Raw genomic sequence first — 26,644 nt, forward strand, 5'->3', positions numbered from 1 at the left:
CGCTTCCCGTCGCTACGCGCCTAGCCACGGGCGCCCCTTTCTCTCGACAACTTCGAACCGCGCGCCAGCACTTCCGCAGCCAATCAACGCGCGGCGCGTGGTGCAGCATGGGACTTATTTTAAATTTCGGGAAGTTGGGGGCAGGGTTGTACTTTAACTGACGTCACACAGGCGTGCAGACGGCGCGCTCTTCGGCCGTGAGCGTTCGGGACTCGAATCAGGTGGCTTGCGTCCCACGAAGCAATGGGTGCTGGGAATGGTGGTTCCCCTCCCCGAAGAACTGCATGCTGGGAGTGGTAGTGTCTGCCTGCAGGTGATCACTTGGTTCCAAGAAGGGATGTGTTGCGGTGCGTGCTACGGCAAAACTATCCCTCTGCAGTCGGATCGGGCACTGCGTGCTCTGGACTGTCGCCTCACGGTAGTTGTATAACTGCTGTCGGGGGAGGGTTTGGGGACATTATTACACCTGTATTCGGTGGCTGTAATTTACCCTGTAAAGATATTTGCATCACAGGAAGCCCATGCAATGTAACCCTCTGATACCGTTCCCTGTTGTTTTTCTTTCCTTACAGCAGGAACAATGAACAGACGCTCCTGCCATTCAGTGTCTCTCCCTACCTCTTGTTGTACTGCAGGAAGCGGAATAAGGGGGCTCTTCTACCTTTTAACAAACAATGTTGTTTTCAGATCTATTACAGTATAAGGGTCTACTTTCTATACAATATAGTGGGAGCAGCTGTCTCTCGCTGAGGGAATTAGTCACTTCACTGACTTGTTTTCAGACAGCAGTTTCATTACTAAAAGTAATAGGTGTGGCATAAGAGCCTGAATAAACTAGAACTGCACAATGACGAGTGTTGCTAGAATCCTGAAGAGCCGGAGCAATGGGCAATGAGGTGCAGTCGCTGGATCAGAGCTCCTTCACGGACCACACAGACAAGAAAGAATGGATTGGAATTTTGCAAGGATGCATTTTTATTTGGCAAATGGCGACATGAAACAGCTTCATCACTACCTGGTACCCCCTCTCTTAAGAGTTAAAACAATGTCTGCAAGAACCAAAGATACTCCAGCCTCATGCAAAGGCACTAAGAACAAGGCATAGGAATCATCCACATATGATATCTTTATATATAAAAGGCCATTACTGTTGAGCTGCTAGTACAATCCTAAACAAATGGTCCTGGCTCATTCTAAAAATAGGCAGAGGACCGCAAAGACCAAGACCAATAGAGACTTTACATTAATTAATACAAGGTTAATTTGCAGCATTTCCGAGGCAGCATTACCTATTGGCTTCCACATAACACTTGAGTGTAAGGGTGCCACTAAAATGAGATACAATCTGCTTATACATTACATATTAAAAATACTACATTAAAAGAAAATTACTTAGCTTGCAAGTCAAAAGTTAGTAATGCCAGATTCACTTACCCTTGCAATCTTAATTCTTCCCCTTTGTCCATCAAACCTCTGCGCTGAATGAGGCAGGGATCATGTAGAAAAAGCATGTAATCATGTCATTAAAAACAATATAACATATATGCAAAAGTGTGTCAAATTAGGCTGTACAGGAGATGATACCTCTGGTATTTCCTAACTTCCTAGTTTTGTAAACCAAACTTTGCAACTAAAATAACTTTATTTTAATGTAGGTTTTTGGTATGTAATTCCCAAGGTGTGTTGTGTTTAGTTTTTTAAGGAAAACTAAAATCTCAGAAACAAATTCTGGCTGGTTTACGGAAAGTGGCATCCAAATGGGAAAACTAATAGATACAAAAGCAACACTGATTGCAACTATATTCTGATTGAGTCCACCCTTATTCCCAGCCACCTTATGCATTCTGTATCCGCTAAGCATAAAAATAATTTGCACAGGGAAGTGTGTCAGGGCTATGGCCTGATCAAGGTATCGACAAGTATATGTACATAAACATGTAGATTATGTGCCATCACCTACACTTTAGAACAACCCCTTTGCAATATTCACTGTGGAGGAGAAGGCTGAATCTGAAAATTAACTTCTACCTTTTGCTCCAAGTTCTGGCTGCAGTTTCTTTTTTGGTATGCAAGTATGTACAGCTGTGAGGGAATGTCATAACAGCACCAGCCAGAATTTGGCTCATAATATAAAATAAGACAATTACTAGAAAAATACATGTTCTATAAACAGGTTAGAGACCATTCAAACTCCCATTTAAACCATAGGAATCTATTTTAATGGGAATTGGATCAGGCCTTTTGGTATTTAGGCCTTATCTATGCTAGGAAAAATGATACTTTAGTCAATCAAGCTAGCTCAACATGATTGAAAAACCCAATTTAACACAAGTGTAGGTCCAGTTTAACACCTTTAGCTCTATTTTATAGGTCAGTTTATAATGTAAGCAGAACCTTTTTTCCTAGTCTAGCCAAGACAGAAGACACAAAATGAACAACAAGGAAATGGCATTTTGCAAATAAATAAGATATTTTTAAAATTGGGAAAGACGTTCAAAAGTAGATAGATAGTTGTTTAGGAAGCTGACCCTAAAAAATGTATGTCAACTATAACAAACATATTTCATTTATTAAAAAAAAAGAAGTAACATTGTAAAGTTATTCAGACCAATTTAAAAAATATATTGATTTCTGTGGTGCTGAACATAAACATTTGTTGAGCAAACAGATAAATATTGACTGAACATAAGAATGGCCATATTAGTCGGATCAATGGTCCATCTAGCCCATTACCCAGTCTTCCGACAGTGGCCAGTGCCTGGTGCTTCAGAAGGAATGAACAGAACAGGGCAATTACTGAGTGTTCCATCCCCTGTTGTCCAGCTCCAGCAGCTGGCAGTCAGAGGTTTAGGGCACCCAGAGCATGGGGTTGCATCCCTGACCATTTGGGCTAATAGCCACTAATGAACCTATTCTCCATTAACTTATCTAATTCTTTTTTGAACCCAGTTATACTTTTGGCCTTCACAACATCCCATGGCAATGAGTTCCACAGGTTGACTGTGGATTGTGTGAAGAAGTACTGGTACTTCCTTTTGTTGGTTTAAATCTGCTGCCTATTAATTTCATTGAGTGACCCCTGGTTCTTATGTTATATGAAGAGGTAAATAACATTTCCTTATTCACTTTCTCTACATCATACATGATTTTATAGACCTCTGTCATAATCCCCCTTATTTTTTTCAAAGATGAACAGTCCCAGTCTTTTTAATCTCCCCTCATATGGAAGCTGTTCCATACCCCTAATTCATTTTTGTTGCCCTTCTCTGTATCTTTTCCATTTCTAATATATATTTTTTGAGGTGGAGCTACCAGAACAGTATTCAAGGTGTGGGCATGCCAGGAATTTATATAGTGGCATTATGATATTTATTTTCTTATTATCTATCCCTTTCCTAATCGTTCCTAACATTCTGTTGGCTTTTTTTGACTGCTGCTGCACTTTGAGCGGATGTTTTCAGAGAACTATCCACAATGACTCCGCAATCTCTTTCTTGAATGGTAACAGTTTATTTAGACCTCGTAATTTTGTACGTATAATTGGGATTATGCTTTCCATTACTTTGCATTTATCGACACTGAATTTCATCTGCCATTTTGTTGCCTAGTCACCCAGTTTTGTGAGATCCCTTTGTAATTCTTTGCAGTTTGCTTTGGACTTAACTATCTTGAAGAGATGAAGAGAAGCCTTCATCAGTAGAACTTCATGTAATGAGAAGCCAGATAGGGTAAACAGCACTGCTACCAGGTTGATGTAATATATTTAGACTTCTGTAAGGCATTTGACTTGGTACTACACAACACTTTGATTAACAAACTAAAATGATGCAAAATCAACATGATACACATTAAATTGATTAAAACTGCTTAACCAATAGGTCTCTAAATGTAATTGTAAACAGGGAACTGTCATCGAGTGGGTGTGTTTCTAGTGGAATCCCAAACAAGGTAAATTCTGGCCCTATGCTATTTAACATTGAGCTTGAAGAAAACACAAAATAATTACCGATAAAATTTGTAGATGACACAAAGACTGGAGGTATGACAAATAATGAAGTTCACTGATAGAGCAATTGGGGTCACTTGGCAAGCTGGGTGCAGGCTAAAAATATGTGTTTCAATAAAGCCAAAATGTAAAATTATACATCTAGGAAACAAGAATGTAGGCCATACTTGCAGAAATGGAACTCACTCTCCTGGGAAACAGTGACTCTGAAGATTTGTGAGTTATTGTGGATAATCAGCTGAACATGATTACACTACTGTTACACTCCAGCCAAAAGGGCTAATGCAATACTTGGATGTATAAACAGGAAATATCAAGAGTAGGAGTAGAAAGATTACATTACCTCTGTATTTGGCACTTGTGCAACAACTACTGCAATACCTTGTCCAGTATGGAATCCAAAATTTAAGAAGGATGTTGAAAAAATTGAGATGGTTTGGAGAAGAGCCATGAGAATGATTAAAGGATTGGGGGGGAAAGGAGCTCAATCTATTTATCTCACCAAAAGGGTTAAAGGGTGTTTTGATCACATTGTAGAAGTACCTACCTAGAACAAAATTTGATAATAGAAGGCTATTTAATTTAGCAGACAAGAGCATAACATGATCCAATGGCTGGAAGTTGAAGCTAGACAAATTCAGACTAGAAAGAAGGCATAACAGTGGTTAATTAACCACTGAAACAACTTACCAAGGCCTGCGGTGCATTCTCCATCACTGGGAATTTTAAAATCAAGATTGGAGGTTTTTCTAAGAAACCCACTCTAATTCAAACAGGAATTAATTCAGGGAAGTCTTAGGCTTGGTCCACACTGGGGCTGGGGATCGATCTAGAAAACGCAACTTCAGCTACGAGAATGGTGTACCTGAAGTCGACGTTTCCTAGATCGAACTAAGTTTATTTACTGCGGGTCCACGCTGCGCAGGCAAGCTCCCCCGTCGACAGCGCTTCCTCCTCTTGGCGAGCAGGAGTTCCGCAGTCAACGGGGGAGCGCTTCTGGGATCGATTTATCGCGTCCAGATGAGACGCGATAAATCGATCCCAGAAGATCAATCTCTACCCACCGAATCAGGCGGGTAGTGTGGACCTAGCCTTAGAGCTGTGTTATACAGAAGGTCACACCAGAGGATCACAGTGGTCGCTTCTGGCCCTATAAGCTATAAATGGGCAGAAAAGTAATTGTTTATTTTTAAATTAACATTGTAATGGGGTTGAATCTACAAATTAAAAAAAATATTAATGATCTCAACAAAACAATTTGTACATAGGATCTGACAATACAATGTAGATGTCTGCAACTTGAGGTCATGGGAAACTATTTATGGCTTCTGAGGAGCCAATCCAATTGGGCAGTATTTTTCCAAACCACAAATATTGTTGACCTAGTTGAAAAAGTAATAGAGAGGGCAGGTCTACACTAGAAATGCTACACTGGCAGAATTTCACTGAAGAAGCTGCGCCCCTGTAGTGCATCTGGTGAAGATGCTCTATGCCAACGGACGATGAAAACTATTTTATTCAGAAAGGATGCTCTTTAATGAAGTGCAAGTAAGCCCATTGTAACATGAAAAAAAGAATTTGATTCAGATCTTCAAGGTTGAAACTGGTTAGGTTCTCTGTAAGCAGAATTAGTATCCCCCATGGAACGTGTCAAGCACAATGTTATACCCACACACAGATTATGTACTGGTATAATTATCTCAGGGGTGTGGCTTTTTACCAGTATGGTTATAATCAATACAATTCCTAATCTGGTTGCAGTTATGCTGGTATAAAAGTGCCTTATACTCGTATAGTTTATTCTCCTTCCTGTATGGGAACATCTATACCACTATATGTAATCTTTAGACCTGTATGTCCACACTAGAGGAGATCATATCACTTTAACTACACCATAACAATTAACGTGGTACAACTTGTGTGTGTAGACAAGGCTTTAGAGAAAGAGAAAAGCAAAGATGTTTCTGTAGCAAGAACAGAAGTAAAATATTTTCCCTACATTTAGCCTACTTTCTGATAGTATACAACTGTTTAGCTAATCTAATTTGTACTAAGACTACTGTTTAATACCTTCTATTTTCTATATGGCTGTATCATAGTCTAGAAGTTAGTCTACATTTAAAATTTGGATTGACATAGCGACAGCACTCAGGGGTAAGTAGTAAAGGTACTACTTGATCCCCAGTTGCAGTTAGAGAATCATATTATAGTAATGACTAGGAATGCTTTTCTTCACCTGCTCCTGCCCAGGAAATTGCTACCATTTCTCTTGGCTGTGAGCCTGATAAGGATTTGATTCATGGCTTTGTCACCTTAAAACTGAATTACCGTAATGTGCTTTATATTGCACCACACTTTAACCCTGAAATTTGAGTTGACCAGAAGGTAATAGAAAGTGTCACATTACTGGGATCATGTGACCTCTGTGTTCTACACTGGCTGTCTATTGGTTTTTCAGGTGGAATTTAAGGTATTGGTTTTAGCCTGTAAAATCCTACATGACTTGAAATCTTGCCTCCTTAAGGGATCACTTCTCCAGTGCCATACTGCTGCAGTTATGGTCAGCAAAGGTGATACAGTGGGAGTCTCCCTCAGTTAACAGACAGCTGGTGATACACCGTTCTCTATAAAGGGCACTAATTTTTTGAATAAGATTCCACACTTGGTCTGAAATAATTCAGAATTGTTGATGATTAGGGCATACTGCAAGGCCCATCTTTTTACCCAGGGATTTGAAGAAGGTGGTAGGGGCATTTTTTATGAGGGATGAAAGTTTTAGTAGGAAAAGTCCTGCCTGCTAAGCTGTAGTAGGGGAGGATTTTTGCTGGAATTTCCCCCTCAAACTTTGCTCCTGATTTTAGATTGATTGCATTTTTTAATAGTGTCAAAAGTGCCTAGAATAGTAGATGAGAGCCATTTTATATCATTATAAATTAAAATAAATAAGATCAACATTGTGAGATAATGATCTACCCCGAATAAGTGCCAATGCCTTGTTGCGCTGCACCAGTAGAAGCCTGGAATGGAGACTGTGACTTAGTTCCGGGGTTCTCAACCTTTTTCTTTCTGACCCTTCCCCCCGCAACCCGAGTGCTATAAAAACACCACAGCCCACCTGTGCCACGACTGGTTTTCTGCATATAAAAGCCAGCGCTGGCATGAGGGGATAGCAAGCAGGGCAGTTGTCTGGGGCCTTAGGGGTCCCCACAAAGCTACATTGCTCAGGCTTTGGCTTCAGCCCCAGAGGGATAGGCTTAGGGCCCCTGGGCTTCAGTCCCATACAGTGGGGCTTTAGCTTTCTGCCCTGGGCCCCAGTGAGTGTAATGCTGGCCCTGCTTGGAGGATCCCCTGAAACCTGCTCACGGTCCCCCAAATCCCTGGTTGAGAACCACTGACTTAGTTCACAGCAACACTACAGAATTCTGTTGGCATGGCAATGTTGGTCAGGGATGTGAAGAGGTGGGATCCCTGACTGACACAGCTGTGCTGGCAAAAGACCCTAGCATAGATGCAGTTATACTTTTGCCAGTACAGCTTATTTTGCTCAGTATGTTTGTGTATGGAATAAACTCTACCAGCAAAAGGACAGTTTTGCTAGTATATACATTGGTGCTGAGTTTCTAATCTGCTCCCCCCTGGCCATGCCCTCACTCCACCCCTTCCTCCAATGCCCCAACCCCACCCTGCTTCTTCCCACCCCAACTCTGCCCCCACGCCGCCTCTTCCCGCCCCCGCCTTCCTCTTCCCCGGCCAGTTCTGTCCCTTCCCTGAGCGCGCTGCACCCTCGCTCCTTCCCACCTCCCCCCCCCCAGCGCCTCCTGACGCCACAAAACAGCTGTTTGTGGCAGGCGGTAGGCGCTGGAAGGGAGGGGGAGGTGCTGATCGGCAGGGCCCACCGGGGGGATAGGAGGGGCTGAGAGGAGGGAGAGGCATTGATAAGGGGGCTGCTGGTGGGTGCTCAGCACCCACCACTTTTTTCCCATGGGTGCTCCAGCTCCGGAGTGCCCATGGAGTCGGTGCCTATGAGTATATGCTGTGTCCACAATAGGAGTGCTTTGACAGTATAGTATAATATACCAGTATACCTATACCGTCAAAATGCTCCTAGTGTAGACGTTGCATAAGAGAGTGACTCTAGGGCCTGGTCTACATTAAAAATACAGTGAAAAATTCTCGCCCCTGAGCACTACAGCTATGCCAATCTAACCTCTGGTTGAGAAACAGTTAGGTTGATGGAAGAATGCTTCTGTTGACCTAGCTACCACTGCTCAGGGACGTGGAGTTCCTACAGCGCTAGAAAATCTCTTTCTGTCACCATAGGATGCATCTATGCTATAGGGTTACAGTGGCATAGCTGCAGCGCTGCCGCTTTAGCCACCTCCGTGTAGACAAGCCCTGGATCACAATCTCACTTCTTGTTCTCCTGCTGCTTCAAGGAGGGAGTAAACTGCACCAGATCTATATCCATCACTATGCTGCCTCGAGCACTGAAGACAGGGATTGAGCTGAGACTCTATATTCCACCTTCTGTCTTGACCCCTCCCAACCACCTGGGTCTTGTCTACACTCGGAAAAATAAGGTGTGTTCTTACCTCGAGGAAGTTAACTCAAAGTAAAATCCCCAAGACAAGGCAGTTTGTAGGTTTCACATGAGTTCGCGGCAGGTCAATTTGAAATCTAAGCTCCCCCATTGGAGCAGCACAGCAGATTCACATGGCTATGATGTAACTGTGGTGGCGCACAGAATGGACTTCCATTTTGAAAAGTCCCTTGCAAGGCATCTTCTTTCAGCCAAAGTAGGCATGGGAGGATTTAGCCTTCCTAAAAATGCTCAAAAATGCATCTTCCAGCCTCCTTTGTTGTTGGCCTTGTATTCTACTTCCTTCAACCTGAGCTCTATAAACCTTTTGTATACTGTACCTTCTTCTGCACATTGGACATGACCCCACCATTGCAGCCATCTTGGTTTCAACTAGTGCAAGACTGCAACTTGCCAGGATTGTCTAAGTATCTCCTTGTTTGTGACAAAAATCATAGAACGGAGGTTAAGAATATGCCTTAACTTTTGACACTGATAGTATTTAGTTTCCTCTCTTCAACTTTTTAACAGCCATGTTTCTGCTCTATATAGCTGAGTTGTCATCACTACCACGTTGAACATTCGTATCTTCGTTGGCCTTTGAAGATGCTGAATGCCACTGACAAGACTGAACCAACACATGACTTCTTCAGTTACAGAACCTCCTACTGTCAACCAACAACCCAGACAGATAAAACTATTTACCCATGCAATATCATGCAGCATTAGCAGATCATTGTTTCCATTTTGTAGGAGACATGAATAGTTTTGGTTTTATCACTATTGATATTGATCTTAAGTCCCATAAATTCTGCAGTTTTTGCAGCTCTTCCAGCATTAGCTGTAGTAGATCAGTAGTCTCTCCAAGTAAGGCAATATCATCCTCATATTCAAGATCTTCTAAAGACACCTCCTACTTTGGTCACTATCACTTTGTCATCAGATAGTCTATTAAAACATTAAATACATAGGTGAGAGAATGCATCCCTAGCATACTTCTCATTCTACTGAAAACCTGTCTATATTGCAACCGTTGACTTCACATAGCTAAATGTATCACAATACAGTTCCTCCATAAGGGTATGTCTACACTACCCGCCAGATTGGCGGGGTAGTGAGCGATCTATCGCGTCTAGTGTAGATGCGATAAATCGATCCCCAATCGCTCTGCTGTCGACTCCGGAACACCACCACGGCGAGAGGCGGAAGCGGAGTCGACGGGGGAGTGGTGGCCATCGATCCCGCGCCGCGAGGACATCAAGTAAGTGATTCTAAGTCGATCTAAGATACGTTGACTTCAGCTATGCTATTCACCTCATACTGGCATAGCATATATAGCATGGATTATAGATTAGACTGTATGGAAACCACACTGGTTGTCTCTCATTTTGGGATTGAGACAATATTTCTCTTGGTTTACTAGTATGATCGTAAATACCTTTCCTGGGAGCAACAGCAGTGTTATTCCCCTATAATTTGAGCACACTGATCACTCTCCTTGTTTGAAAAAAAGGATGATATAGCCCCTTTCCCAATCTTCTGGAATGTGACAGGTTTCCCAAACTTTTAAGTGAGGTCGTCAATTAATCGCAGTTAACGCATGCGATTAACTCAAAAAAATTGTGATTAAAAAATTAATTGTGATTAATCACAGTTTTCATTGCACTGTTAAGCAGTAGAATGCCAACTGAAATGTATTAAATATTTTTGGATGTTTATCTACATTTTCAAATATACTGATTTCAATTACAACACAGAATACAAAGTGTACACTGCTCACTTTATATATTTTTTATTACAAATATTTGCACTGTAAAATGATAAACAAAAGAAACTGTTTTTCAGTTCACCTCATACAAGTACTGTAGTGCAATCTCTTTATCATGAAAGTGCAACTTACAAGTGTAGATTTTTTTTTTTACATAACTGATTTCAAAAACAAAACATTGCAAAAGTTCAGAACCTACAAGTCCACTCAGTTCTACTTTTCATTCAGCCAATCACTAAGACAAACAAGTTTGTTTACATTTACGGGAGATAATGTTGCCCACTTCTTATTTACGATGTTATGAGGAAGTGAGAACAGGCGTTCGCAAGGGACTTTTGTATCCCGCATTGCAAGGCATTTATGTGCTAAACATTTGTATGCCCCTTCATGCTTCGGCCACCATTCCAGAGGACATGCTTCCATGCTGATGATGCTCGTTTAAAAAATAATGTGTTAATTAAATTTGTGACTGAACTCCTTGGGGGAGAATTGTATGTCTCTGGCTCTCTTTTACCTGCATACTGCCCTATATTTCATGTTATAGTAGTCTCGGATGAAGACTCAGCACATGATCATTTTAAGAACGCTTTCACAGCCGATTTGACAAAACAAAAAGAAAGTACCAATGTGAGATTTCTAAAAATAGCTACAGCACTTGATCCAAGGTTTAAGAATCTGAAGTGCCTTCCAAAATCTGAGAGGGATGAGGTGTGGAGCATGCTTTTAGAAATCTTAAAAGAGCAGCACTCTGATGCGGAAACTACAGAACCCGAACCACCAAAAAAGAAAATCAACCTTCTCCTGGTGGAATCTGATTCAGATGATGAAAATGAATATGCGATGGTCCCCACAGCTTTGGATTGTTATCAAGCAGAATCCATCGTCAGCATGGATGCATGTCCTTAGAATGGTGGTTGAAGTGTGAGGGGACATATGAATCTTTAGCTTATCTGGCATGTAAATATCTTGTGACGCCAGCTACAACAGTGCAATGTGAACACCTGTTCTCACTTTCAGGTGACACTGAACAAGAAGCAGGCAGCATTATCTCCTGCAAATGTAAGCAAACTTGTTTGAGTGATTGGCAGAACAAGAAATAGGACTGAGTGGACTTGTAGGCTCTAAAGTTTTATATGGTTTTATTTTTGAATGCAGTTATTTAGTTTTGTACATAATTCTACGTTTGTAAGTTCAACTTTCATGATAAAGAGATTGCACTACAGTACTTGTATTAGGTGAATTGAAAAATACTATTTCTTTTGTTTTTTATAGTTCAAATATTTGTAATAAAAAATAAAGTGAGCACTGTACACTTTGTATTCTGTGTTATAACTGAAATCGATATACAGTATTTGAAAATGTAGAAAATATCCAAAAATATTTAAATAAATGGTATTCTATTATTGTTTAACAGTGCGATTAATCGCACGAGTAATCACAATTAATTTTAATTGCTTGACAGCCCTACTTTTAAGACAACTCTATGAAACTATGAACTAAATCCAGACCTCTTTAGGAGTTCTGATGAAATATTGTCAAGACCAGCTGCTTTATCATTTCATAACTGTTTGACTGCAAGCGTCACTTCCTCTAATGTCACCAGCCTGTTTTTTGATGGGTTCATTTTTGGAGAAGTTGTAGTTCGCATCTTGGTGGGGATCTGTTAATTAATTCACAAAAACACCCATGCCAATTGTTATGTTGTTCATTAATTCTTGTCACTATTTTCCATGTTTGTCCTTAACTAGCAGATGTCACAAGAATGGACATCCAATTATGTCCTTCAAAATCTCAAATATCCATTTTTGGTCATGTCTTTCAGAGGTTTACTTGATGCACTGCTCCATATTATTCCACAATTGGTTATGATCATTCTGACAGGCCCGCCTGACTGCTCATTCATTTCTTTTCCTCTACTGCCCATTTCCTCCTCTTCTCAATGACTCTAACTCAGTGCAACCGTTCTGCACTGCACCTCTTCTTTTCTGTCTCACAATTTGATGGTATCATCTGTATCCAATGTCACTTTTACATTCTCCTTAGTCCGAGTTGTTCTCCAGCAATCTCTGTGGTAGAATCAAAAATAAAGTCCAATCTTCCTTCACCGTAGACAGCTGGTCATCCAATATAGTATATTTATTGGAAATTAATACCTTGTAACGATTAGCAGTTGCTTCATCACAAAGCTTATCAACACTGAAGCATCTCGATGCAATAGATACCCACCTCTGCAACATCATTGTTGCTAGAAGTCGACAATCAGACTCCAGAGCAAGATCAGCACTCAATACACATACATCCTGGGTAAGTTTAATCACAGGTTTCAGAACTAGACTGTGATCCAAGGTTGCACTGTTGCCCAAAGTATATCAAAATGTACACTTATGGCAATACTTGTGCTGAATCCAGGTAGCCGTTAAGAAATAGTTCATATGTGGCAGCAAATTCTAATAGACACACTCCATTACCTGATCTCTCCTCTGTTAAACTGTGTCATCCCAATGCCAGTTCAAGTCCAGTTCTATTATGGCCAATTCTTGTGTTCATATCTCCTAAGATGACAATATGAAGTTGGGGTGACGTACTAGATACAATGTCATCTAACATGCCATAAAAAGCCTCTTTGTCAACATCAGACCTTGCATCATGTGGAGCATATGCACTAATAACTACTGCACACCCTATCTTCAGACAGAAAATGGCAGCAATCAAATATGGAAAACAAGCTTGCCAAGCCAGTAGTGTAGGTTATACGCTTGTGGGGACAGAATCAGAGCAACACTGGTATGCCTATCAGATGTATCCCAGGCATGCAACAATTGAAAGGTCTGACCACTATGAGTCAGAGATGTGCTCTGGGTGTTCAAATTCCACAATGTTCCCTGTCTGACATGTATATCAACATTAAACCTTTCCAATTCTTAAGCCAGGAGAGTTGTTTTTCTGACGACTCTTAACGATCAAACATTCCAAGATCCTGTCCTCAGTGCAGAAGAGGACATACCCTCTTTATATCAGATGCTTTCCCCAATTTCTGATTTATGGAAAACCCACCAACATATGGTCTGAATCCTCTGCACGTAGTAGAAGATTTGTATGAATCCTGATGCTTGGTTCTATTGTGAGTAGCAGATGAAACTGCCAAACTTGTATGTCCTTTTTTGTGTGTGTCAAATGTGGGAAGGTTTTATGGGGATGGCTTGCCAGGCCATCACCCAACCCTTGCACTTTATCTGGGCTTGGGACTAGCACTAGGAACAGGGAACCTAGTGTTGTAGTTCACCCTTCCCTACCCTAGAGCAGATGAAGTTAAAGACTAACGTGTGTGAAACCACAAACACCTTTTTACCTGGTGTTAATTAACTTGAGTTAGGTAACTTTTTTTCTAGAGAAAACACAGTTCTGGACTGGGAAGGCGGAGTGGCTCTCTGGAGTCCACTTCTACTCCTGTACTGCTATCTCTGAGGCGCATAAGGGGGTGTTTTGCTAGACCACAATTTGGCACTACATAAATATATATTGAGATTTTTTACTTATGCATTTTTGTCTGTTTTAATATTTTCTTTGAGGTTTAGAGAAAAAAAAGAAACAGGGTCATACAATACTCAAAAGAAACCAAACTTATAGAACTCGATAAAGACACATTTTTGATCCAAAACATATTAACATAGAACATTAGAAGCCTTGTGTACACTTAGGAATTGTTCGGTAAATTTCTCTAACACTAACATCTGCCTTTAACAGGAACTGAGGATGCTTAGCATCTTTCAAAGTGGGTGTTGATCTTCTAACTTTCCCAAAAAAGGAGAGCAAGCAGGTAAAGTTATACCTTAAGAGATTTTTTTTTCCTCTGGGAAGTTGTGAGCAAGTGAAAACAAGGGGTTATAATGAAATCCCTCTTATACTCCAAAAACTATACTAGATCTTACTAGATACTAGACCATGAATCTGAAAAAGCACAGACCTGCTGCTCCAAAACTCTTATGTAAGAGGACTGGAAAAAGCAGACTCCTTAATGGGAGCTCGTTGTGTTTAACGTCTGTCTCTCGCTGGGGTGGGGAAGGTGGGGGGAGATTGTGCCATCTGTTTCATTAAGACATTTGAAATCAATTATGCAAAATGTCATGGCAGCTGATGAAATAAAATGATAAATAATAGTTTACAATGACTTTTTACCAGCAAGAAATCGAAGACATCGCCAGGCACAGAGGAGTGTTGAACGCACTGAATTGGTCGGAGAAGGAGTATCGCCCACACAGCACCAGTGATACATACCGTGTGTGTGACACAGCAGACGTGAGCACACGTGTTGCATGGACGGTGAGTGTCACACATACAATGAAGTATCAGAGGGGTAGCCGTGTTAGTCTGGATCTGTAAAAAGCGACAAAGAGTCCTGTGACACCTTATAGACTAACATAAGGCGCGATTACAAACAGTTAACGTGAGACTCTGTCGCCTTAATAGTGCGTTGCCGTTACACACACAGCGCCTGGTGTACACACACACATACCCCGACAGTCACATGCCTGGCGCGTGCGAGAGCGGGACTGCGGCTCCGCCGCACAGCGTGAGTGTTACACACCCGCAGCGTGAGTGGCCGTGTTAAGGGCCCTTTGCTCCGCGCTGCAGCAGCGCTTCCCGGACTCTGGGCAGCCCTCGACAGCAGGACGTGCTTCCCCGGCTCGCCGCCCGGCTGCGGACCCAGCTCCTCCCCGCAGCGTTGCCGGCTCTCTTCCCCCCGCCGCCCCGCTTCGCAGCAGCGACACCCCCCAGCAGTGTCAGGTAGGTTCCCGGAGCGCGGCCTTGATGGTAGGCCCGGCCGGAGCCAGCGCAGCAGCGACGGCTCCGTTGGGAGGAGAGCAGCCTGTGGGCGCTGGGGAGGGATTGGCCCACGAGCGGGAAGATGGCGCCTCCGCCGGCCACAGGGGCAGCTTCCCCTGAAAGGGGCGGGCGGTGGGAAGGAAGCGAGCGAGCAGAGGCTGGTCTCTGGTAGCAGGGCCGGGATATGCGGCAGCTCCCTCTTCTCAGTAGGACTCTGACCTCCTTGGTGAGCCCCGGTGCCTCCCGGCCTCCTCCTCTGCAGCAGTGGCCTCGCCCGCCTGGGTATGTGGGGACCCCTCGTCCCGTTCGGGGGTGGGTGGGGTTGTGGGCCCTCTCCTGTTGCGTAAGAGGCTACGGGGTGGCAGGAGTTGTGTTGGTGCCCCCCGTTGTTGTTTATGCGTAACAGGGTGCGTATGATCTGGGAACTCGTGAATCAGCATTAATGTGTCCGCCTGCTACTAAAAGGGATGGAGACGCAGGGGGAATAGAGTCTCCCGGAGAGAGGGGATTAGGGTGGTAACATCCTGGGTGGGATTTATCATGCTGCGGGGGAAGAGGAGAGGTTGGAACGTCTTGAGGGTACTCTGTACCTGTGGCGAAAAGGGTAGTTTTGGGAGTGCTGGAAAAGGGTAGCCAACTAGCTGAATGTGCGACCAGATGGTGGGTGCTGGGGTAGACTTTATGTGCTTTAAGGAAGCTGGCAACATACCTTGTATTATTGAACTCGTCAATAAGGCCTTAATACTGCACCACATCATGTTGTGAAACATACCTAAAGACATTTATTACCTCTGATTAGTTTATTCCAAATAGGTCAACATTTAGAAAAAATTACATTCAGTAGGGCTGGAGTCTTATTTCTTATAGTGAGAACTGTGCTCTTATTATAAAAATCAGGGGACATGGCACACTGTGACCTATTGTGGTATAACATTATTTTCCCCATATGAATTGTGTTTTGCCAAATTGTAATATTTAATGTTGCATAACTTGTTAAATCTATCTACAGAATAAACAGGATATATGTTGCAACAGAAACTAGTTTTTCAGTTGTCAATGTTAGTATTTATGGAACTGTTGATGGGAGGGGCTTCTTCACTACATAACAAGATAATTGATCGCTAGCATGGCGTGGAATTAATTTTAATACTTCTGTGTGAGTTCTATAGTTTAGATAGCAAACTTCAAACACCTTTATTGAGAGAAAAGATTGGTAACTGGCCTATATGGAAAGTAGACTTTGTCTAAAGCAGCTATTTCCCTTTAAACAGTGCTGGGTGACTGCTGTCAGTATGTGTCAAATTTTAGATGTGAAGTTATTCATAGTTATTTATATAGTACCATAAGTGTATAGAGTACTTTATAAAGCACAGAAAAGGATATTCTCTTTCCACAGAAGAACTTACATTTGAACACAAATGAGAAAACGTGTGCAATGTACAAAAGATTCATAGAGGAAGTGAGTCTTAAGGAGGGATTTAAAGGAAGGGAGAGAGGGTATTTGGCTAATGAGAAGTGGAAGATTGTTTCAAGAGAAGGTGTAGACCCAAGAGTGGGAAATGTAGAGGGAAATGAGAACAGATGCAATCTGGAGCAAGGTTGTGCAAGGTGAGAAACTTGAAGTTGATATGGTAGAAAACAGGAAGCCAAAGAATATCTAGAGAGAGCTTAGAGTGTGAGATGATTGGCAGATCTTTAAAAATCCACTTGCACACTTCTGAGTAAGAAATACTTCTGGGCAAGTATCATCAACTTTTACAGAATGCAAGGTTTCATTTGGGGTGGAAAAAAATTCTATTCATAATTACAAAGATAACCTATCAAATATAAGCTAGTTCAGTGCTTTTCTGAGGTTGTTTTTTTTTTTTTAGATCAATAACTCCAGTGCTTCTACTGCTACTGATTCATTTGCTAACCTGCAGTAGAGTGAAAACTTACTTGTCACTTTTCACTCCTTCTATTGGGAACCAGTAGGCAGCAATGAAAGGGATAAGAACCAGGTCAGTTTCTTCTTTTGAAAGCTGAAAACAGTCACCAGAACCTTTCACTGGAGGAGAGGGACCCAAAACAGAATGGAGGGTAGATTAGCAGTGACTCTTCTCCATGCTACCAGCCTTACAGGAGGAGATAGTAAGAAGGGGGAGAACAGAGAGAGTGCTCCTTTCCAGCAGCCAGAAGGTGCATCAAATTTCAGACATCTACTAACTAGAGACTACAAAAGATGGCGCTCACAAATAGGACCCAGGGACAACACCCTAGAAAAAAATCCCAGCACCTTTCTCTTTCCTAGTATCAAGGATGGGGATTAGGAAGGAGACTTGACTTCTAACTTTAGATCCCTTATGTTTTAGTCATCTGTCTATTATGTGTTTTTCAAGCTTTGTGTATGAACAATTGGGAGGATAGGCTAGGGGAGTTTGGAATGGGGTGGATGAATGGGTGGATTTGCTGATGGGTGCGACAGAAAAGAAGCGACAAAGAGTCCTGTGGCACCTTATAGGACCACAGGACTCTGTCGCTTTTTACAGATCCAGACTTACACGGCTACCCCTCTTATAGAAAAGAAGAAGTTGATTAGTGATTTGATAAATTGGAGAGAAAATATGGGGGAGGAGATGGGATGTACCTTGTAGATAGAGAGGGTAGGACAAAAAAAGATGGAGGGAAAGAAAACATGACAATGAAACAGAAGAAAAGGTATATCATGATCTATTACAGGGAGAGAAATTATGTAAGTGCAAGAAACTAGCTGTAGCAAATTACTAATGATCTTTTAGGTCCCAGTCTTTCATACGTGCATGTGTTCAACTTTATGTATGTGAGTAATGCCGCTGACTTCAGGAAGGCTCCCGGCAGGACAGAGATCTGCCTGTGTAGGGTCAGTTATAGAATCAGGACCTATATGGATAATAGACCAAAAACGAGAGCATGAATAACACTTTCACTACGTCTATACTTACTTCCTGTCCAGATGTAAGCGGTCGATCTTCTGGGATCGATTTATCGCGTCTTGTCTAGACGCGATAAATCGATCCCGGATTGATCCCGGAAGTGCTTGCCGTCGACGCCAGTACTCCAGCTCAGCAAGAGGAGTACGCGGCATTGATGGGGGAGCCTGCCTGCCACGTATGGACCTGCGGTAAGTTCGGACTAAGGTACTTCGAATTCAGCTACGTTATTAACGTAGCTGAATTTGCGTACCTTAGTCCGAAGTGGGGGGTTAGTGTGGACCAGGCCTTTCACATTAAATCTTTTCTCCACTCATCTTCCATTTAAAAAAACCAAACCATCTCCTTCTTATGCATCCCACATCTCTCTCTCACAGTTGTCATCTAACCCTAAACCTAACCCTTGTATATATAGTTATTCCCTATCCCATTAATCCCTCCATTAGGCTTTCTAACCACCTCTTTCTTACCTTGCTCCCAGCACTGAAATCCTCTATCTTAGGGCAAACAAAAGATCACTTAGTGGTACTGATATCAAGGCATCTCCAGGAACAGGGCTCCTTTTCTCTATTTGTCATGTCTCTCTGGCTTATAGTGGCTTCATCCTGGGTAGGACTCAACAGTACATGAGGTGGGGTGTCACTTTGGGCCTGGTGCCATAAGTAGCCCCTGGCTCTGTGTGGGGTCCAGGAGGGGAAAGTGCAAAAGAAAGGCTGTTCACTCTACATTGCCCGCAGTGCAACTCCTGTTGCACTGAGCTGGAAATAAATTGGGTTCACTGCCAGGGTCATTTCAGGTTATTGTCTAAGTCACCTACTATAAATACTTTCAGAGCACTTGGACTGTCACATTCTGGGGATGATATTTGTTTCTAATTTATTTTGATAGCATTGCATTAGATGTGTTTATTTTTATTTTGAGGTGTTAATGTTTGAATAAAATAGAAAGTTTAATGAAAAATATTTCCATTCAACTGGGGCTAGACAGAGATTGGTTTAATGGTTACTGTATCTACAAATGCATGGCATGCTGCTGCTAATGGACAGGTTTGTGCTCTCAGTCTCTATTCCATCTAGATCCTGCCATAGGCTGTGGACTGCTGTATGCTAATATGACAACACCTTGTATTCGTAATACGATAGATTTTGTGTTCAACTTGTTTAAAAGTTGATTCAGATGGTTTCAAATTTAAAATAAAATTAACACAACTTGTTTCTGAGTTATATTGAATCATAATTACCTACATTAGCAAAGCCAAAAAAATTGTAGCTTTAATACTGAAAATGCTTTACTTACAATGTTGGTTTTACTAATTATAAAATATTTTCAGAATTCTGCAATATAGCACACAATAAGTAAATTTATATTTATATGTAATTTTTGCTGGAGCTCATGAGCATTTCTTTTTTTTTTTTTTTTTTTTTTTATGCGTGGCTAACTTGTAAAATGCTGAGCCTTGTAGATATGTTGGGTTTGTCAAAGATCTAATGTTACAGGCAGTTGTTTTAGGAGGATTACGTTAAATAATAGAGTTCTCCTTTAGAATCTAACTAAAGAAGAAAGTTCTGAACAATTCTTTTCATTACCCCTCTCTCCCTTTCCCTTCTAAATACCCTCACATTCTTCATCTTGGTATACTTGGGTCAGATTCTCTCACCAATTCTCAGCCTTTTTTGTACTTGAATTGCTTTTTTACATTTTAACCAAAATGTTTGTTGATAGCAAATAGTTCATACTGAACATATTGTATCTGGTTTGTGAAGTCAGTCTATAGCAACTTGCACATTTAAGATCTTATATAAATAACCATCTAATCAATGCAACTTAGGCCTGGTTAGAAGCCACACTGTTCCTCACCTACTGCTTCCTCTAAAACTGGCCATAATCTTTTGACAGTTATTTTCATTGTGATTTTTTTCCTGGGACTGATGATGAGCTTATACCTCTGTAATTATTCTCCTTTGTTCAAGATTGGTACAACTACTGGCTTTTAGCCAGTCACCTGGAACCTCCTCTTGCTCCCATATATTTTTATATATTTTTCCTAGTGTTTTGATAGCACTTGTCCAGTCAACTTTAGCATCTCAAATGTTTTATTGTCTGTTTCTGTAGCTTTCCCATTTTCAACTGCTTCACTACTCTTTTTGTTTCTTCTTCTGTTAGTGGTTCAAGTGCTGACATCTGTTCAGCCTTGCAAGGTGTCCTGTTCATCTAGCATGTCTAGAATGTTTGCATTTGGATGAATTACAGGGTTTAGCACTTTGTCAAGATGCTAACAACATAAAAATGGCCATATTGGGTCAGACTTAGTTTATCTAGCCCAGTGTCCTGTCTTCCAACAGTGGCCAATGCCAGATGCTTCAGAGGGAATGAACAGAATAGAGCATTTAACAAGTCCCCTGTCATCCCCTGTCGTACAGTCCCAGCTTCTAGCAGCCTACAGTTTAGGGACACACACAGCATAGGGTTGTGTCCCTGATCATCTTGGCTACTAGCCATTGATGGACCTATCCTCCAACAACTTATCTAATTCTTCTTTGAACCCAGTTATAGTTTTGGCCTTCACAACATCTCCTGGCAATGAGTTCCACTGGTGGAATGTGTGTTGTGTGAGGAAGTACTTCCTTATGTTTGTTCTAAACCTGCTGCTTATTAATTTCATTGGGTGACCCCCTGGTTCTTGTGTTATGTGATTGGGTAAATAAAACTTCCTTCACTTTCTCCACACAATACTTGATTTTATAAACTTTTTTTTTTTTAAACCAGTCACCCAGTTTTGTGAGATACCTTTGTAACTTTTTGGAGTCCGCTTTGAACTTAACTATCTTGTCTAATTTTGTATCATCTGCAAATTTTGCCACCTCACAGTTCACTCCCTTTTTTTCCAGATAATTTATTAATGTGTTGAACAGCACAGGTCCCTTACAGCTCCTTGGGGACCTTGCTATTTACCTCTTTCCATTGTGAAATCTGACCATTTATTCCGACCCTTTGTGTGCTATCTTTTAACCAGTTACTGATCCATGAGAGGACCGTCCCTCTTATCCCATGACAGCTTACTTTGCTAAAGAACCTTTGATGTGGGATCTTCTCAAAGGCTTTCTGAAAGTTCAAGTACACTATATCAATTTGATCACTTTTGTCCACATGCTGTAGACTCTCTCAAAGAATTTTAATAGATTGGTGAAACATGGTTTTACCTTTATATGTTGAGTCTTCCCTACAATATCATGTTCATTTGTGTGTCTGATTATTCTGTTCATTGGTATAATTTCAACCAATTTGCTTGGTACTGAAGTTAGGCTTACTGGCCTGTAATTGTCAGGATCTTTTCTGGAGCCTTTTTAAAATGTTGTATTAGCTATCCTTCAGTCATCTGGTATAAGGGCTGATTTAAGCGATAAGTTACATACTGCAGTTACTAGAAATTCTGCAATTTCATATTTGAGTTCCTTCAAAATTATTGAGTGAATACAGTCTGGTCCTGGTGACTTATTACTGTTTAGTTTACCATTCTCCCCCACCCCCCAAATCTCCTCTATTGACACCTCAATCTGGGACAGTTCCTCAGATTTGTCACCTAAGAAGAATGTTGAAGATGTTGAAATTTCCGTCACATCCTCTGCGGTGAAGACTGATGCAAAGAATTCATTTAGCTTCTCTGCAACAGCCTTGTCTTCCTTGTGTGCTCCTTTAGCACCTTAATTGTCCAGTGGCCACACTGATTGTTTGGCAGGCTTTTTAAGTTTCTGAGGTACTTAAAAAAAAGTTTGTTTTTTTATCTTTTGCTAGTTGCTCCACAAATTCTTTTTTGGCCTCCCTAATTATACTTTTACAATTGACTTGCCAGAGTTGATGCTCCTTTCTATTTTCCTCAGTAGGATTTGACTTACAATTTTTAAAGGATGCCTTTTTGCCTCTGTCTCTTTTAATTTGTTAAGCCATGGTGGTATTTTTTGTTGTTGTTTTAAAATTTGGGGTATGTATTTAGTTTGAGCCTCTATTTATGGTGTTTTTAAGTAGGTTCCCTGCAGCTTGCAGGCATTTTACTCTTGTGTCTGCTCCTTTTAATTTCCATTTAACTAGCTTTCTATTTTTTGTATAGTTCCCCTTTTTGAAGTTAAATGCTACTGTGAGGGGTTTCTTTGTTATTTCCCCTCTTCAGGCGTGTTAAATTTAATTACATTATGATCACTATTGCTGAGCAGTTCAACTATATTCCTCTCTTGGATCAGATCCTGTGTGTCACTTAGGACTAAATCAAGAATTGCCTCTCCCCTTGTGGGTTCCAGGATTAGTTGCTCCAAGAAGCAATCATTAATGGTGTCTAGAAATTTTATCTCTGAATCCTGTTCTGAGGTGACATGTGTCCAGTCAATATGGGGATAGTAGAAGTCCCTCTTTATTACTACATTTTTTTGTTTTTGTAGCTTCTCTTATCTCCCTGAGCATTTCACAATCACTGTGACCATCCTGGAGAGGTGGTCAGTATTAGTTCCTCCTGCTATAGTGCTCCTTCTATACGTTCAGCATGTCTTTGGCATTTATTGTCAGTTCACTGGTAGCCTTTTTTACTGTTGCATTGTTGGCCTGATTGTATTTCCATACAACTTAACCTTTTGTATCTTATTTTCTTGCTGACTTCTCTGTTGTTGAGCCTTTTACTTGTCCAGTAAATATACCACTTTGCACAATGCTTTTATTACTTCCATTATCCCAGCATTCTTGACTTATTTACATTTTTCCTGTAATAGTCTTGTTTTGTTGCTTGTCCAGCATTTCCTTGTTTGCTTATGCCTTCCAATAACCTTCTGTGTTGTATTTTGTATTGCTGCATTACATGAAATAGACATCAGAAGGCTGGAAGCAGTAGAGATGAGAGAAAATGGCAGGTGTAAAGTGGAATGATTTTAAGAGAAATGAAGTTAGAAGAGAATAGGATGGGAAGTCAGGGTATGGGATTGGCTGTAATAGAAAAGATTATGAGGGTGGTGACACTGGAGAAGACAAACAGATGATAGAATGCTAAAGAAAATAATGCAAACACCAATCAAGGTCAGTCAGACCTAGAAGCTGACCACGGACTAGATAGTGAATCATATATGTGGACATGACCGGGACGGATTTAATGGAGGAATAACCTAGGGACAGGAATGAATGGTGAAACTGTACTACTCCCCATGTCTGTAAAGAAGCTTTGGGATGGTAAAAAAGAAAATAAATATTTGTTTTTAATCATTAGACAACCTTGAAAATGGTAATTGATTTCCCACTTTCAAGTGCCTTTTCATAATTTATTCCATTTAATTTCCAGCACTGTTGTAAAAGGTGCAATGAGATATATTTGGAGATTACATTAAAAATATTGGGAAAAGACTGGTTTCACACGTTTGCCACTTTTGATTGCTTGTAATTTTAAGATGAACTTGGATAAAGTTTACTTACTTACATTTGAGTGTGTGCTTAAGATACTCAGTTTGGAACAGTTTTAAAAACAGATATGGAAACTAGATTAGGGTGGTACAGTAGTTTGTTTAGCTGTTTTGTTCCCTCCTGTGTTTTGTCACATCTGAAATTAAGTTGTGTAAACTCTTTAGGGACTGATGGTAAAAGTGATGAGAGTTTTTTGGTTAAATTCCCTGGTGTAGACATTGCCCTTTACTTCTCTGGAAGGTTATGTGGAGTCAATGAGAGATTTGCCTACTACAGACTCACGCTGAGAAGTAAATTTTGAATTGTGGCAAGATGGGAATTTCCTCAAAATGGATCAGATAAGCAGTAATTTCAAAGTAATGATCATCCACAAATTTAGCTTTTTTTAAAACAGAGTAAGTTGTCTTCTGGGTTAGACATATTCTCAAGAATAAAATTAGGATAAAAATTCTGATTTTGTAAGACCAGAGTTTTCAGTTTATAACTTTTTTTTTTTAGTGGGGTTGATTGAATTATGCTTATTAATTATTGTAGAACTTTTTGTGAGGGGTATTTGCCAAATGATATAAAATTTTATAATGAGTTCCTGCTAATTCCTGTGGGCAGAAGAGCCTAATATATGTTCAAAACTTTGAACAGTTTGCATACATTTTGATAACAGACAATGCTAGTTATTTAAGTTCAGGTTAGGGTGATATTGGGGAGTTACCTAAATTCAGAGGTCAAATAATTTACTTAAGATAGCTATTGAAGCTATGGAAGTGTAATATCTTAGAGAATCCTAATTCCCAAGTTTGTAAGCAAGAAGTAGAAAATCGTATGCTAACCAGGGAATAAGGGGAGCCTAATAGCTTTGGTCTACATTTGAACTAGTGATATAATAAATAAGGGTAAAATGTTCTGCAGCATCCTTTATAATGAAGTTCTGTTATGTTAGTTTGCTTTTGTGTGTGGTAAAGTACTCCAATTCTATTCCAATTTATTAGAATTTTATTTTTCTGTGATGTGCAGTGTCAAATTTTGATAAAACATTTGATTGTTAGTTTAAGAAAATACTTAATTAGTATTAACTCATTTTAACCAATGCAGTTATAGCACGCAAATGAATTGAGGGAAGGTGAAGAGAGGAGGCTGATTATTGGATGACATACCTCTAGTGTCACTATTGCATTGGTAAGGATGTCACAGTCCTGCCATCTGGTGATAATCTGTTCCAAGAGCACTAGTGGATGTGTGTGGTAAAGGGGCAGGAGAAAAGACACACAAGAGAATGGGGATCTATTCTAATATTGCAGCCCCACCAGAGTATAATGAGTTTTTCAACAAATTCTGCAGAGCACTCAGTTCAGCACTATCTTCTCTGTAAAAGAGGTGAGAAACAAATTCACCATGATTCCCACTGGCTGGGAGATCTGCAGCTCAGAGCCTTCTACTGAAAATACCCAGCTCCTGAGAGTTTCACGCCAGGCGCTGTCAACAGCAGCATATTTGTAACATTATGAAAGTTGGCAGAAAATGTAAACATAGGTGGATTAGTGAAAATGTAAAGAGTATAGATCAATGATGGAGATCTAGATAAATTGAGAACATAGGCAGGTATTAGCTCATCATAAACTTCAATCCATGGCAACTACTGGGTAATGAGATCTGGAATAAAAACCTAATGTGTGTGTATATATAAGGGATACAGACACAGTCTGCAGAATTTGGAACAGATGAAAAATTTGGAATTGATAGTAGATCACAATCATGATCTTTATATAATGCCAAGGACACTTTTGGAGCTCAAATAATAATTGTGGTGCATTCAGTGCAGTGTAATGGTGTACACAAAAAGGGATATGAAACATGAGCCAAAAAAGCAGTAACAAAAATTGTGCTGTTTATTCATCAGTTGATATAGACGTGCTTTGAGTATGGTTCAGCACACCAGAGATGTGCATTTTTAGTAAAACCATGATTATCTGAAGGTCTCAGGGAAACCCAAAACCTTCAGATAACTGGAGGAGCTCACCAAGCAGTCTTCAAAATCTGCAGAGCTGGCATCCCAACTATAGCCATTCAGCTTGATTCTCCAGAAATTTCATGGTGTTGTAATTGCAGCGGTCCTGACCCAAAAGAGGGTTGTGGGAGACTCTTGAGGTTATTATAGGAGGGTTGCAGTACTGCCACCCTTACTTCTGCGCTGCTGCCTTCAGAGCTGGGCGGCCGGAGAGTGGTGGTTTCGGGCTGATGGCCCACCTCTGAATGCAGCAGCACAGAAGTATGGGTGGCAATATCATACCATGCCATCCTTACTTCTGCATGGCTACTGGTGATGGCTCTGCCTTCAGAGATGGGTGCTCGGCCAGCAGCTGCTGCTTTCTGGCCACCCAGCTCTGAAGGCAGCGCAGAACTAAGGGTGGCAATACTTCTGTGACCGCCACCCTCTACAATAACCTTGTGACTCCCCCATCACCCTTTTTGGGTCAGGACCCTCTGTTTGGGAAACACTGGTCTCCCCCATGAAATCTCTATAGTGTAGGGTAAAAGTACACAAAAGACCAGATTTCACAGTCCGTGATGCGTTTTTCACGGCTGTGAATTTGGTAGGGCCTTACTAATATGGCTTAAACATATACATCCTGTTGAGCCGGCAGATCTTGAAGAAAATTTTGAAGCCAGTGCTCAGCGAGCCATTTCTTTTAGCTGTGCACCAAAATTTTTGCATTGTTGCCAAATGCTAGAGGTCTCTGGTAACTGGGTTTCAAGTACTGTAAATGAGGTTTGGCTATATTGGCTAATGTGCCAACTGATATTTTCATTTAAAAATTGTTTTCTAAAATAACTATAGATTGACATAGGTATCACATGCAGTTTAAAAATTAAAACCCCAGTCCTGTAATAAGTTTTTCACAGGTGGACCTCAGCACCCTCACAGAGCCCCATTGAAATCAGTGAGGCTCTGTTGGTATGCAGAAGTCCACTTGCATGGGTCTCATTGCAGAAAAAGCATCTTAAAGTATACCACTTGCTTTTACTTACTTGTAAAATAGAAATCAACAGATATTTTTCCTCAGTACCTGATCTTTTATACCGAAGAGGGC

The 26,644-nt window shown here is 40.9% G+C and overlaps 1 protein-coding gene across 6 annotated transcripts in view; it reads left to right on the top strand.

The window, feature by feature from the left end:
• Positions 1 to 15,004: 15,004 nt before the first annotated feature.
• Positions 15,005 to 26,644, top strand: part of IDE (insulin degrading enzyme) — a 103,334-nt gene continuing 91,694 nt past the window's right edge. For 2 of the 6 annotated variants that reach the window (XM_005301287.5, XM_065553522.1), the window contains exon 1: positions 15,005 to 15,138. Coding sequence is in view for 4 of the 6 variants with exons in the window: in XM_005301284.5 (XP_005301341.2) it covers positions 15,362 to 15,459 (98 nt within the window). In the remaining 2 variants the exon portion in view is untranslated. Of the gene's footprint in view, positions 15,139 to 15,254; positions 15,460 to 17,040; positions 17,178 to 26,644 lie in introns of those variants that run through there. The other 4 variants (XM_005301284.5, XM_005301285.5, XM_065553521.1 and 1 more) reach the window with 4 other exon arrangements.

The sequence above is a fragment of the Chrysemys picta genome, chromosome 7, assembly GCF_011386835.1.
Source record: "Chrysemys picta bellii isolate R12L10 chromosome 7, ASM1138683v2, whole genome shotgun sequence".
NCBI lineage: Eukaryota > Metazoa > Chordata > Testudines > Emydidae > Chrysemys > Chrysemys picta.